This window comes from Equus przewalskii, chromosome 2 (genome assembly GCF_037783145.1).
Source record: "Equus przewalskii isolate Varuska chromosome 2, EquPr2, whole genome shotgun sequence".
NCBI lineage: Eukaryota > Metazoa > Chordata > Mammalia > Perissodactyla > Equidae > Equus > Equus przewalskii.
In genome coordinates, this window is record NC_091832.1 from 66,870,850 (window position 1) to 66,886,644 (window position 15,795).

A 15,795-nucleotide genomic window follows, 5' to 3' on the forward strand; every position below is an offset into this window, starting at 1 on the left:
CAGGATAAAATTGGTGATTGATTGAATGAAGGGATGACGTAAAGGCAGGATTATAGATTTCTCACTTGAGCAGTGGGATGGATGGTGCCATAAACTCACATGATACAAGTGGAAGAATAAGTTTTGAGAAAAAAAATAAGCTTAATTTTAATTTGTGCCTTTTGTATTTGAGGGACCTCTGGGATCTCTGGTGTTGATGTCTGGAAGGCAATTTGAGATAGTGGTCCAGAACCCGGAGAAAGGAGAGCAGAATTGGATTGGGAAATATTAGCCCATGGGTGGCACTATAAGCCATGAGAATGGATAAGGTCATCCAAGAAGAAAGAGAAAGAAAAGAAAAGAATTCTCCAGAAAGTTGGGGGGAAACCAGGAGAGTGGAGTGTCATGAAAGCTGGTAAAAAAACGTCTCATGAAGAAGGGAATGTCCTCTCGACTTAGCAACTGGAAAGATTTAGCTCCATTGCCAACAGCTGTTTCGGCACATGTGACAGAGTTATAAGCCAGATTCCAGGTGAGTTGAGAAATTATGGAAGGAAAGGAAGTATAGATTGCAAGTGTGGTTGACTTTCCGAGAAGTTTAGAGAAAGGAGGAGAGAGAGAAGGTGGTAGTTAGACAAAAGTATGGAACCTAGTGAGGCTTTCTGTTTGTTTTTTAGGAGGGGCCACGGGAACATGTTTCAACGCTAATGGAGTTAGTCAGTAGAGAGGGAGAAGCTGAAGATACATGTGAGAAAGTGGGGATGACGTACAGACCAGGTCTTCCAGAATGTGAGATGGAGTGGGTTACTATAGCACAAATGGAGTGTTCAGCTCCAGGTTGAAAGGGGCAGTTCTTCCATTTTCAAAGGAGAGAAGTAATAAAGTATGTGTGTGTGTGTGTGTGTGTGTGAGAGAGAGAGAGAGAGAGAGAGAAAGCAAGAGAGAGAATCTGTATAAATTTGTAATTGAAAGAAAGGGGAGCTCCTATTTTGAGATTTCTGTGCATTTGGAAGTTTCTGAGGACAGGAGACAATAGCTGTTGTAGAGAAAGGGAGAAACTTTGTTAGGAAGGATTTATGGGCCGGAGAGGGCTTAACCGAGGTTAGACGTGGAGTATCGACAGTGTCGTTAATCTGTGTGATTGACTGCACACTTCTCTCCACAGAGCTCAGCAGTCCAGGTGAAGATGTGGAGATAGATGATCCAGGTTTTGACACACAGGTAAGATGGAAGGGAAATGGGCAAGGTTGTTGAGAAAATTGGCAAGACGGGCGGACTCTCAAATCTATGCTGGGTTGGAATTCATGGGTAGGAGTTTGAACATAGAGATGTTAAGGAACTGAAGACCCAATGAAAACAAAAGAAAGACAGAGAGAGAATGACTGAGTTAGAGATTGGGAAGGATGCATTAAGACGGTGAAACGTCAGAATTGATCATTTTCACTTTTAACTCCTGACTGCATTTAGAACATGGCCATGTGATTGTTTTTGAATGTTTTCGTGCAACAATGTCAGAGTTGAGTAGTTGCAACAGAGACTGTATGGTTGACAAAGCCTAACCTATCTTTCTGGACTCTTATAGAAAAAGTTTGCCAACTCTCGTTATAGAATGACTACCTAGTGAATTCGTATAACATACATAAGACTAACAGTGATGATCATGATAATGATAATGGCTAACAATGGACTGCTCTCCATGAGGCAGGCATTGTGTCAAGAGCCATTATGTAGATTATTTCATTTAAAAGCCTCACAACAGGCCCCCCTTTAGAAAGAAAGAAACTGAGGCAGAAAATGTGAGCAAGAGAGCTAAGAGTCAAACCCAGGCAGTGACTCCAGAGTACATGATCTTAACCATACACTTTAGTACCAATACATTATAGCTTTCACAAATGAAAATCTGAAGCAATGTGTCACACTAATAAAACTCCGTATTAGAAATCAGAGTTCTGCTATTAATTTAATTTAGTGCAAAGTGAACATTTTAAACTTCACCAAAAACATTATATGAGAAGCTTAAAGCAAACTTCTGAATGGCGAAATAATTTTCAATTCTTTCTTTAAAATAGGAAGTGTTTGGGGCCAACCCATTTGCATAGTGGTTGGGTGCACGTGTTCTGCTTTGGTGGCGTGGGGTTCACAGGTTTGGATCCTGCAAATGGATCTATACACTGCCCATCCAGCCATGCTGTGGCAGCATCCCACATACAAAATGGAGGAGGATTGACACAGATGTTGACTCAGCAACAATCTTCCTCAAGCAAAAAGAGGAAGATTGACAACAGATGTTAGCTCAGGGCAATCTTCCTCACCGCCCCCCCCCAAAAAAAACACCAAAAAAAGGAAAAAAAAAACCGGATGTATTTACTGGAGGCAGATTAAATTACCTGCTTACTAACTTATATTTTGGATTTAAAGAGGTGCCATCTGACAGGATCCAGTTGTCAGGATCAGGATCCGCTTGCACAGTGAAAAAGAAAATAATAGCTGTATGGCATATATGGTTCGGGTTTAATTTGCAATCCAGTTATTGCTGCTAGAACATGCATGTGGTCTAAGGAAAATGCTCATTCAATGTGAATGAACAAGGGAAGTTTCTAGGTGGCCCAAACTCACTGGAAAATCATGCTTCAGAGATTTCTACGTCAATCAACACCTCAAAATTAAAAGGTCGTAATCAAAAGAAATACAACTGCAAACATCTCTGTTATTTCACTGAGGTTTCACGTTTTATTTCAAACAGTGCATTTGGTAATTCTGCGCTGGTGTGATAGATACAGAATATGAAATATACTAAAAAGAACTGCTTATGCTGCTTCTAATGAGTAAAGAGGAAGTGAGGTAAATGCCAAAAACATTAAAGTGTTTCACTTTAGTGAGTAGAATGGAAAGATTTTGAAGTTTTGAGGCATAAAGTATTCTCTTTCTTAAGAGAAATACCTCTTCTTAAGGTATTTGAATTGCCTGGAAATTCCTTTCTTCCTCTTTTTCTCCTCCGTGTCTCCTTCATCACCTCCATCATTCATAGTTTAGCTTAATTTTCACTTCCCCTAAAACTCTCATAAGCTACAACCATTTTTTAATTTCTTTGAATTTGTGTAGTTCTAGCTTCTTCACCATAGGAGAAATGGCTCTTCTTTGGCACTGCCCATTTAAACCGCTCTTCCTTTCTTCCACTTTCCTTTCCCAGCATAGTAAGTTGAACATGAGATCAACTGAACAACTGTTTATTTATCATTAGCTATGAGTCAGGGGATCTTCAAGGAGGGTGAAGAAGAGCCAGGCATAGTTCCTCTCCTTTAACAATCTTACAGTCCAGTACGAGGGATTGATGGGGTTAGAAAAGAGTGAAAAATGACTCTAATATAAGGAGGAACATGATAATGCTACTAAAACAGTTTAAACAAATTGCAGTAAGAGATCAAAGATGGTGGCAGAGATCATCTTTACAAATTTGGCCATGTCACTCCTCTGGTATTTTTTTTCCAGTGGTACCCTCTGGCTGATAAGAGAAGATCCAAAGCCTGCTATGCAGGTTATCTGTGTACCTCTGGACAGTCTGCCCTGATGTAAACTCTCCAGCCTCATCCTCCATTGTCTTTCTGACATATGCTGCACTCACATCTCACTGGCCTACTCGCCATTCCTTGAACATTCCGTATCTTTTCATGTCTCCATGCTTTGCATATGCTGTTCCTTTTGCCTTTCCCTTCTGTTTCTGTGATTCAATTTCTAGTTCATCCTTGAAAATTTTACTTAATTTCACTTCTTTTTGGTGTTTTCTATGATTCCCCAGCCAGTATAATTTGTTCCTTTTTCCAAATATGACACTTGCACAGTATTTTACTGTGAGATTCATCTTATTGAATTATAAATATTGGTTTAGCGAATTCTTTCGCCATTAGACTGCGAACACCTTGAAAGGAGGAGCTGCGACTGACAGTGTTTGCATGGTTAATGCTTGGCACAGTGTCTGGATCACAGCAGATGTTGGAGAAAAATATATCTGGTATTTAAAACATGGTTTGAACCCCAGATAGGAATTGACAGGAGAGAGAGCCACACAAACAAAGGCACGAGGCAGAAATGTTCTGTCCCCTTTTCTTGCTCTCAGCCACCCAGGCCCCACCCTGTTGCATTTCTCTGGAAAATGCTCTCCTCAGTGAAACATTGTTCTGCTCTCCATCCCGCTTTTTCATCTGCCTTATCAATACTTACTCATCCCCTAGGCTCTGTTTTCTGCTAAGAACTTGATCAAGTAATCAATGCTATATGTTAATAGCTGTTAGTGTATACATATAAAATACACATTACATGCTCATTTCACTAATACAAAACAGTTGTAGGTCTGACACTGCATTAAAAAGAACCCACATCTGTGAAGACATTGATTTTTATGTTTCTTATTACTCTCAATGAAAGTTTGTCATGAAAAGGTTTAGAACCAGAAACACATTTATTCTGTTTTCTGTCGTTTCTACTATAAAAAAAATGAGAATTCTAGAACCTTTGATGACGCTCTTTGACATGGACACTTAGCAAGCTCAGAGTTAAATTTTGAGTCATAGAACTACAAATGACTTAGCTAAAAATAATTTGTTTTTGCTTACTTTCTCTGTTGTCTTATTCAGTCAGTATCTATTTGTCGAGTGCCTACTGTGTGCTAGGCTTCTCTTCTGGCTGGGGATGCAGCTGTGAGTAAGGTGGAATTCTCTGCCTTATGGAGCTAACATTCTAATAGGAGGAAAGACGAAAGTAGGGGAATTGAGAAAATGTCAGGTTCTGAATTTCTTATGCTTGATTTGGTCTTTTTAATTGATTTTGGGCAATTGTACTGTGCTTTAATTGCAGGCAGTCTCAAATTCTCTTTGAAAGTTGTTAGGGTACAAATGAAATGAAATGAAATGCATATTTGCATGTTATCATTGGTGTCTGCAGATCTTGGAATGTTTGGTGAAGCAATGGTTTGGGAGGGTCAGCAAATACTGTGAGGCATTGTAAATTCACTTCCACCTTGAACTTCAACAGGCAGCTTATCAGCATCTTAGCTGATCCCAAGCAAATGATACTTTCAAATGTAAATTTCCATGGTCACCTATTTTGTTAAAATGCTGTGCATATTTTATCCATTCTTAAGGAATTTTATGTCACTTAATTTATGGATTATTTCTAATTGTGATTTATAGTTCTTAACTTCTCCTAAGTTAATATTATCTGAATTTTGTTGGACTCATGTTCTACCATGAAATATAGAACATGTAAGCAAGTTTTTATGGAACATTTTATATTTGGTATGTGTATCACACATTCTGACATAATCAATTTTATCATCTTAAATTGTCTTGGCATTACTATCCTACTATTTGGGAAACCATTTATTTTTGAGTTCCTGAATATGTAATATAAGTATATGTGATTCACATACACATATGAATATACAAATAACAGAAAAGATAGATTTAGAGCTTATGAATAACATTTGTTTTAAGACTTTGAGGATAAGCATCTGAAAATCACATGTATGATATCCAGGAGAGTCCTCTATTTGTCAATCAAAAAATACTTGTGACACACCCCTGCAGGATCCCATGAGGCGAGGCACTATAGGCTGTTGAAATGTAGAATATTTCCCTGACTTGGGAGGAATTTGGGAAAGATGAGGCATATGCATGAGAAACAGCAGAGTCTAGTAGAAATGAGAATTCAATTATAAGCAATCAAAGCTAGGTTTCCCTGAGGACTTACTGTATAACATCTTCTGAGTTGTGAGTTGCCTGCTTTAATATAGTGAATAATTTGATCCTCAGAATAATTGATGGAATAGACATTATTTTTCTTTTTATTATTTCGTTTACATACTATAGCATAAAAATATTCAATTATTTGGCCAAAGTTGAACTGTCAGGAAATGGTAGACATAGGGTTGAAACCTGCATTTAACCACAGAGTTTTATTTTCCCATTGGGGATATTATGGGTATTTAAGGACTTAGATAAAGAGAGAACTTTTGCAACTTGTTTGTGGAGTAGTTTGTAGAAATGTTGACGAGCTACTATAATTTTGAAAGAAACAGTGTTTGATGGTATAAAAACCTTAAAGGAACCAAGGATCACACAATATCCCATACCACATGGGCCAGGCAATTTAGAGAGTCCAGACAGGGGTAGTGACATTTCAATAAGCACTTAAAAATGCATATATAGTTACAAATAAATGCGTGAAAAAGGTTGAAGAACACGCACCAAACATTTAATGCTGATTCGCTCCGTGGTAGGACTTGGGCAGGGGTACGGCTGAGGGGTGGGAGATTTAAGGGGATCCTTTGTTGCTTATTTCATGTTCTTTAAAAAAAAGTTAAAATTATAAGTGACTTTAAAATTTAAACGTCATTTTTTTTCTGTTTATTTTTATATTTAAATAATTACTGAAAATGTAATAAACACTGTTGGTACAAAGATTCAATACTAAAAACATTTTAAAATAAAACCTAAACTATGAAAATCAAGGTAGAAAAAGCTTTAAAACTTGTTTTTTCTTGTTTTGGAATCACAGGTAATCCCCAGACTAAATTTCTTCCTTCTGTTGAAATAACTTTCTAGGCCTAAAATGGAGCTGCTCTTGCCCAGGGGGCCACATCAGCAAACGGAAACTTAGATAATTCTTGTGTCCCCGTAAATGCTCTGCTTGACCAGAAACGCAGTACATTTAGTCAGCCAATTTCCAAACCCCAAGCCAACTGTGGGCTCTGTAGTTATTTCCTTGTTCCTTCTCACCCTAAACAAGGTTGACTATGTGCCTCCAGCTAATCAGATATTTTCTATTTTTCTCTTTCTTGTTCTTTACTCTTTACGCTATAAAAGCTTCCCGCCTTCCGCCCCATTTTGCTGTTCTCCGAAAAGAGACTGTCCACTTCATTGCGTTAAATAAAGTTTGTTTGTATCACCTAAATTGTCTTTTTGAATTATTTTTTAATCTTTCTTCCTGTCCTTTCTTTCTTTCTTTCTTTTTGTAGTGTTCTTTTCACCAAGGGCCCTGTAGGGCAAAAGTTAAACCTAAAGAATTTATAAAATCTTGTTTGATGCCAGAAATGCACAACAATTTTATACTCTCCTTCCTGATAAATACACATGGATTCCTTTCTTTCCTAGTCTTTAAGTAAAGTTGTCATTAGAGGAAGATATTTCATATTTATTCTACAGTTTTAAATAATCTTCAAACAGTATATTTTCTCTCAATTTCAGGGACATAATAAAATAGTTCATTTAATGTCCACAACAGCCATATTAATGTATTTTACAGAGAGGGTATTTGTAGTTATCCTTGGTGTCCTCTTCATATTATCATCTTTATCCACCATATTGAATTAGTTGCAAATATCTAGATTTTACTTCCAAATCATCCATTTCCGCTGCCATTATCCTTATTCACGGCTTCGTTCTTCTCACCTAAATTCATAATCTATTTACCAAATTTGTTTCTATACCCTCTGATATGATTTAACGGTTTCGAATTATAGTCAGAGCTGCTTCGCTCAATCTTTGTTTTCTTTGCTGGGATTTGACTAGGAAGCAGCCATTAACTCTAGGTGGCCTGAATTCCTGATTGGAACTCAGTTGTGACAACACTCTGATGTCTTCCACATACGTATTGTTAATGAAGTGGAGGCTCTTGACTTGGCCTTGCCAAATTCAATTGTTATCTCTTTAAGAATGCGTCAGATTTATTTTAAAACCTGACTAACGTTTCCCCTCTACATTTTTAAAAAAATGAGGTAAAGAGCTCAAAGTGATTCTGATTGTTTGGTGTAATCTAGATCCTTACTCTAGTGTGAAATATGCTATAGGACCCCCTGAATACTCAACGTTAGCAATAAAACAGAGAAACGCAGACAGAGAATTGACAGAGAGCCCCTAGGATACAGACTTTAATCCATATCGGACACTAGAATGTGACAGAACTAATTTGTATTCTAGGAATATGTAATCATATATTTATAGAGCAGTTATTAGCTTGATAAATCTCTTAGACCTTGTCTATTGTTAGCAATAATTGGTCGAATAGACTCTGATTTTAAAAATCTGAATAACTGAGACAAGCATTCAAGTTTTTTCTTTGAGGAAAAATTGTTGAAAAGTATATTTATCATGTAATAAGGATTTAATTTCTGTACATACATGATTGAATAGATTTTGAATAGTATTACATTTTCAGGTAATGGACTCTGTGGTCACATTATTCATACTAGAAGGCAATTAGTATTTTTAGCAAATGTTAAAAAGTAATATGAGCCTGAAATCATTCTGTATCAACCTCATATATTGGATTCAAGACAATTTCATGTGTAACTTAAAACAACGTGATATAAAATTATACTGTGATGTTTAAATTTGACTGGACTGTAGTTTTCCTCAGTAAGCTTTATCTTTTTAAAAAATAAATATGTAAACTTTATGCATAAATATAATTTAAAATGTCTGCTATTACTACCTCAACTGATTTAAAAAATCCTTTGAAAATGTGTTAACAACTTAAAATATTACTAAAACCTAAAGTATATCATTTTAAGCCATTAGTATTTAGCTTAAGTATGGGTGACGTTCAAATTAATTACGTTCTTATTTTCAGTAAAACAAAACCCATACACAGTCTTGACAAACGTTGGCTTCATAACTGCATTTAATCCTTTTGGAATTGATAGCACCAATTTAGCATGTTTAAGGTTATAATAGACAATGCATTTCTGTGACAGCATAGGTAGAAATAAAGCCGGCAAGTAAATCTTATGTATTCTCTGTTTTTTGAACGACTATCAAATTCCCATGACTTTTCCTTTCGAAATAAAAGCAAAATCAAGGCATCTTCTAAATAGTATTATAACTTCAGGCAAACTACTATGATATTGTTAGCTTTAAAAAAAAAAAGTTTAAAAAATATTGCCCTACCAGTTAATATATTAAGATACATCTTACAGACCTTTTCAATCCTTGGTTTGAAGACTCCAAAAAGGTGATGGATTTCAGATGAGCAGTTCCTCTTCCCAGGGAGCAGAGGTTGGCCTTGCCTGTTCATTAAAGACTGCTTGGTCCGTGGTCACTTTGAGGCAACTGTGGCCTCAGACTCTCATCTGGCCTCTTACTCCACTCAACTATATTTGGTAACTGATCTCACGTTTCAGCAGACTGCCACGATCAGGAATTCCAGCAGCGGGCTGGGAAGCTACCCTGGGCCTGAGGGCTGGGTTCTTAGAAATTAAAGGCACTTAGTATAGAGAGAACTATATTTATGGATCTAATAAACATAGGATTAACACATGTTCCTCTACACTCTGACCTTGTGGCTGGAAAACACCACCTGTCTTCTTAACGTATTTTTAATCAATTAAAAGTACAGTATGTGATTCTAAGGAGAAAAAGTGACACTCATAAGGAATGCTCTTCTTCCTATAATCTCCTGCTCTGTGCATTTAACTTTTAGTCATAAGGTAGATTATCCTAAAATAGTAAATCCAGTAACTACTTAAAAATTTAGCCACCTGTCAAATTGAATGTGGAGTCCCACTGTTCTCTTACTTCAGGTTGTTAATTAAAAATTATTATATGACTATGATGTGTATTAAAGACATAGTCCATAGTAGGGTGAAATAGACATGTGCATACAGGGACTGAATCTTGTTTTTATTTTTGAGGAAGATTAGCCCTGAGCTAACTACTGCCAGTCCTCCTCTTTTTGCTGAGGAAGCCTAGCCCTGAGCTAACATCCATGCCCATCTTCCTCTACTTTATATGTGAGATGCCCACCACAGCATGGTGTGCCAAGCGGTGCGATGTCTGCACCCGAGATCTGGGCTGGCGAACCCAGATCCACTGAGAAGTGGAATGTGCGCACTTAACCACTGCGCCACCCGCTGGCCCCTGGGGGACTGAATCTTATATACATTGGAACACTGAATTTTTAGCCCAATACCTAGCGCATCATGAGAATCCAACAAATATTTGCTGAAAAAATAAACAAATGATGAATGACTATTGTTTAGGACAAGTACGAACCCTCTGACAGTTGTAAAAGATGTTTCACAACCATTTTATTACTTATCCTGTAGCATCTCATTGTAACATACTGTAATATTTTGAATTTCCAAATAACAAATAGAGGCAGTAAGAAGAGAAAGCTTTTCTGTTCTCAGGCCAGGTCACAGAGCCAAATCAAAGAAGCAGAAAATAATCACACAAAACCTCCTAGTGAATTCGGAGACGAAGTGCTGAGTCTGCCTTAGTCTGGATAGTACCAGGAGAGTCCATCCAGTTTCCTATCTAAAGAAGCTTTTTTCTCTAATGGTGGAACACTTCTAAAGGTCTACTTTTATACTTTTCTTTACAAGCAAAACTGGTCCTTTATAAATGGTCCTTCTTGAAACCGGACACTTTCGTGGGCTGTTTCAGCTATTATATTCATTAATAAGCATTTTAAAATTTATACTTATGGAGAAAAAAACCCCTCCGGATGATGAAACACATGTGTTTATATCTTTTTCTTACCAGAACCCCATAAGATAATAGCAAAAACCCAAAAGGATGCAAATTGGGAGAGAAGACAGTAGAAGATTCTAGAAATGGACAAAATTGTTGGAAAATGGTTAATATAAAGATGAGTGGTCTAACTAAATTAGAAATCTTAAATGCCTGCAGAAGGAGATGCTGATGAGAAGCAAGTGATTTGCCCCATAGAGTCACAGAAAGGCTCAGGAGTTGGACACACTAGTTCCTCCTTGAAAATAATTTTGATTGGCAACTCTGGATACTTCTGAGAGGGAGCCAGGAGCTGAAAACAAGGAATTGGTTCAAAGAATCCCTAAGGAGCAGTTAGACCATACTGTCCTATTTCCACTTCAGGTAGCCAGGAGACAACCCCTTTCCATGTCTGGATGATGGGAGGTTTATTCTCTGGAAAATTTAAAACAGACAGTCTCCAGTACCAGGGATGCAGAACACAGACAATGGAAAAGATGAGGCACTAGAAGAAATTTCCGGGATTGGGTCAGAGAAGAGAACAGAGACTTCAATTATATCTAGAGTTATATTTCTAAAAAACAGTAATGACGGGAATATGGAAAAATAGTAATATTTGATACTTCTTGGTATTGTGACTCTCTGTTACATTAATACCTGTATTTTCTGTTTGAAAAATGTCATAGTCAAAAATTAAACAAAAACCTCTGTTGTGTCCTAAGGCAAATGGAATGTGGAAGAGATTATGAGAAACAAAATGTTATAACCTCTTCATGATATCACCTTAGTTACGGAAAGAATTGTTGAAATTAACTGAGAAAGTGGTTAAAAATGCCATATATACAATGACTATATTAATAATCTCATTAGTATTAATAATTTTAAGATAAATGGATGCTAACCTTATGACCCAACCTTCACCTCAATGTTTTAACAGGTTTTATTGCTGTATTAATAGTAAATTATGCAGGAGCCACTAGGTTTTTTTTTCCTCTAGACCAGACTGCATCCAGGCAATAACTTTTGTAAATCCCAGGTTCATTTTACAACCCCACCTAAAGTGTGTGCTGAAGACGTGCACACTCATGTTAACATTTTTCTCTCATTAAAACATTAATAAGAAAGATAAATATTTTTGCAGTTGCTAGAAAGAGAAGAGATGGGCATGCAACCCCATAAATGTTCACTGCACAGAATAATAAAAATAATCGTAATGAGTTATTGATAAATTAGTCACTCATCCTTTTTTGTTCTAGAGTCATTCACAAATGAATAAAAATACATTTACCCTTCCTTTTTCCAGGAGGTATAGCCAAGTTTTACTATGTTTAGAGTTCCTTTGTAACAGGAGAAAATTCACACCTTTTTGTAGAAATAAAAAGTTGTAAGTTGCAGGTGTAAAACTCAAAGTGACGTTGATTTGTAGGTATCATTGAAATAGCACTGTTGGATTATCTGCAGGGAGATGGAGGATGGTGCTTCCAGGGGAAGATGCTGGTTCTGGCCTGGGAGAAAGTAGGGTTCTCCGAACCAGGCAGGATGGAGGGGCGGTGGGTTCTGTGAGTGGCCATGACACTCATGCAGGGTGCCAGGGCACTGAGCATTAAGCATCATGGCCATGGGAGCTGCAGTGAAAGAGGCAGCTGCTTCTACTTCCTAATGGGCCATGGAGGCTAAAACAAATCTCACAGTGAATCTCAGTGTTGAGCCTGTTGGTTTACTGACCAGAGGGAGGCCTCTCCCACATTTTCTTGGAATGCCTGGTCCCAAATCCTGCTATAACACCAGGAAAGTGATGAAGCTGTATGAAGAAAAAAGAAATTGAAAAAAAAAGAGAGAGATAGCTTGTGGTCCTGAAAGAGGCCTCAAAGCTAGACATGATTTTATTCAAGAAGATAAAGAAATGAGGCTTTTTTGGTGTATTGTGAGCAGTGCAGCAAACCATGATTGTTTTAAAAATATTACAAGACTCTGAAGCAGATGTTCGTTTTCCTTAGGAAAGATGGTTGACCAAGGCTCTCTAAGTTATTATAATGAGGTTCAACTGATATTAAGGATGAGGATAGTGCATAGGCAGTAATACAATCTGTCAAGCACTTTCATATTTACCCCCAGAGCCCATTTTTGTGTGCACCTGAGGTTGGGAAGTGGGGTCAGCGGCCCCTTAAATGGGTCTCAGTTCAACTTCCAATTGCTTACTTCTTCTTGTAAAAGTTCCTGTTCTTTTGAAGTGCTTGCCTTTGAGCCACTCATCCTCCTTCCACTTTTTTTCAATTAAGACTTTGGGTCTAGTTGGACTCTTGATTCTCTTCACTCCAAGTGCTTCCAATATCCTAGGGGATGTCAGCATCTCTTTGTTTATTTACTCCACACCCTGGCATATTAGTTCTTTGATCTGCTTATCTCTACTGATCTTTATCTCCCTCCTTCTTCCCACAGATTACATAAATGGACCAGCTCCAACTCTTAACAACAAATAACAAATTATTGAAAAAAATTAATATCTTAAAACTATAAGCATTTATTATTTCACACAGTTTCTGTGTGCCAGGAGTCCAGTAGTGTCTTAGCTGGGTGACTCCGAATCAGGGTATCATGGGGTTGCGGTCAAGATATTGCCCACGGCTTCTCTTGTCTGAAAGCACGACTGGGTCAGGAGGATCTGCTTTCAAGGTGGCTCACCCATGGCCTGGAAAGTTAGTGCTGCTGTTGGCAGGAGCCATGTAGACTTTTTCATATCATTGCTTGAGTCTCCTTACTTCATGGCAGCTGGTTCTTCTAGAGTGAGTGACTCAAGAAAGAGTAGGGTGCAAGCCACAATGTCTTTTATGACCTAGCCTTGGAGGTCGCATTCCATCTTTTCTGCAATATCGCTTGGTTACACAAGTCAGCACTATTCCATATGGGAGGGGACTCCACAGGGGCATGAGGACCAATCGGCAAGATCATTGGTGGTTATTTTGGAAGCTGTCTACCACAGCTTTATTCCATTAGCTGCTCTTGGACATGCTCCCATAGACACACTTGGGCATGCTCCATTTTCAAAATTGCAAATTCACGCTTCTCATTATTTAACTGTAAACTTTCATTCTCTAGATCTCTCACTCCGTGACTACACTGACTTTTCTTTTTCACTGAGACTTCCAGGCTGAGGATCACTCTATTTCATACTTTCTATCAGTTGACCTTACAGTTTCAGGTTAATTAAGAACAGAGTATATTTTGGTGAAGAGTATATTTTGGAAGGTTTACAAACTTCCTTTTAGACGATGAGGACTCTGGTTGTTCAGAGTCCTCAAACAATAGGTAAACAAACAATAGGTAACAACAATAGGTAAAGTAAACAATAGGTAAAGTAAAGGTAATCAAAGGTTCTTTGATAATAGGGATGTGAATAGGAGTGTGCAGACTTGCTCATTCACCCTTCTTTCATCTTTTCTCCCCCTGGTGGCCCAGGAAATTCTGAAAATCCTCTGACTCTGAAGGAGCTGGCCTACTTACCCCTTTTCTGAATGTTTTACTTCTTCCTTTTTCTAGCATGTTCTACCACCAAACAAGGATCATGGGGCAACATATAAAATAGTAACTGAGAAATCTGATCAAGAAAGAAACAAAAAATAGAGGCATAAAATGATTGTGGAATTGTTGTAATGAGCCACTTATTGACCCAACTGGTGATCCTGAGAACAAGTGTCCTTCAAACCACCGCCAGTTTTCCTACTTCTTCCTCTTTGTAGTTTCCTTGGCTGCACATCACGGAATCAGGTATGCCCCAAAGACTTGTTTGGTTAAACTGGTTATGTCCATCCACAAGTAGCAGTAGACTTCAGATTTGTCTCTCATGAGTTGTATTTTAGGAACTGTGGTTAAATTTGCTGTATATGTGGAGCCCCAGCCCATGGGTGGTCTTTTGATCACATGCTTCTGCTACTTGGAATGTTTGCCAGTTTGTGTATGTGCAAACATACAAACAAAAAGGAAGAGGGAAAGATAATTTTATCCCAATAGTAATAAAACTAGAGTTGAAATTGCCTGAGAGTAGATTCCATAATCCATGTTTATATATGGGTATTTTGGCACACTTAGGTATTATGACACTTGATCAGAAATAATCTCATTTTTAATTTGGCTTATAAGATCCAAGCATAAAAAAGTTTTATTCTTCTGGGCTTAAACATCAGTAACATTAATTTCAAAACTAGGTTTTATTGAATTTAAGCAAAATAAATTTAATATTTCTTTACGAAGAATAACATGAATATGAAATTGAATAAAGAGAGAAAAGTACAGATGGGTGTTTTGAATAATAATATAAAATCTGAAAAGTTATTATAAATAGAAGTCAAACAGTATATTAAAAGAAGAATACAGTATGGAAAATCGGGTTTTATCCAAGTTATAAAGGTTGGCTTAATTAACATCCAAATATCTAACACTTAACTCACCACATTAATAAGTCAAAAGAGAAAAGCTATATGGCTATTTCTATAGATTATGAATGAGTCTATGATCAAAATTTAACATCCACTCTCAATTAAAAAAACTTTGGTGGAATGGGAAGAAAATAGTTCTACCTTAACACGCTATATTAAGGTATATTAAAGTATATGTGCATGTGTGTGCATGCATATTCATACACACATTTATTCACACACACATACGATGCAATACATAGTAATAAAAGACAAAACATCATGGAATACTAAGAACTAATATGCAGGTCTTAACCTCTACTGAAGAACAGAAGGGAATGGAATAATGGAATAGATGGAACACTACAGGAGGAACTGATTTTGTAACATAAATAATTCTCCATGAAAATAATCCACGAATGTCATATAATTTCAATTAAAACAACTTTTTTTTGTGCAACTAGAAAAATTGATATAGGGTTTGTCCAGAGGAATTAACCTGACAAAGATCCAGGAAGATTATGAGAAAAGGAATGGTACTGAAGGAAAGTAGCACTTCAAGACTGCTGGAGTGCCCACAAATTCCTGACAGATGAAAAATAAGGAATGGAATAATGGATTAAATGGAATGGCATATATTATTCTTGTATAGGAAGAACATTACATCAATATGGCAGCATAAATTAAATAACTACACATATCTCGGTTTATTTCTTGGCCTTTTTCAATTCCACTGATCTGCCTCTGATTACAGTCTAAAGAACTGGATTCCTATTTCACTTCATTCAGCAAAGGAAAAGTTCTTTAGGCTCACACAAATTCCAAAAAAGAAAAAAAGGATGTGGAATGAGTAGATAAGTATGCACTTAAGAGACCATATTCAGCATAGGATAGGATAA

The 15,795-nt window shown here is 37.2% G+C and overlaps 1 protein-coding gene and 1 long non-coding RNA gene across 5 annotated transcripts in view; one reads left to right on the top strand and one right to left on the bottom strand.

Moving 5' to 3' along the window:
- The window catches only part of PALLD (palladin, cytoskeletal associated protein), a 382,662-nt gene extending 373,537 nt beyond the window's left edge, over window positions 1-9,125 (bottom strand). For all 4 annotated transcript variants that reach the window (XM_070611497.1, XM_070611499.1, XM_070611496.1 and 1 more), the window contains exon 1: window positions 8,953-9,125. In XM_070611497.1, coding sequence (XP_070467598.1) covers window positions 8,953-9,048 — 96 coding nt within the window. In that variant the 5' untranslated portion in view covers window positions 9,049-9,125. The remainder of the gene's footprint in view (window positions 1-8,952) is intronic.
- On the top strand, window positions 173-14,249 carry LOC139082054 (uncharacterized). The gene is made up of 3 exons (XR_011537734.1): window positions 173-511; window positions 1,145-1,200; window positions 14,022-14,249. It is a non-coding gene; the product is annotated as an uncharacterized lncRNA (long non-coding RNA).
- The last annotated feature ends 1,546 nt before the right edge of the window (window positions 14,250-15,795 follow it).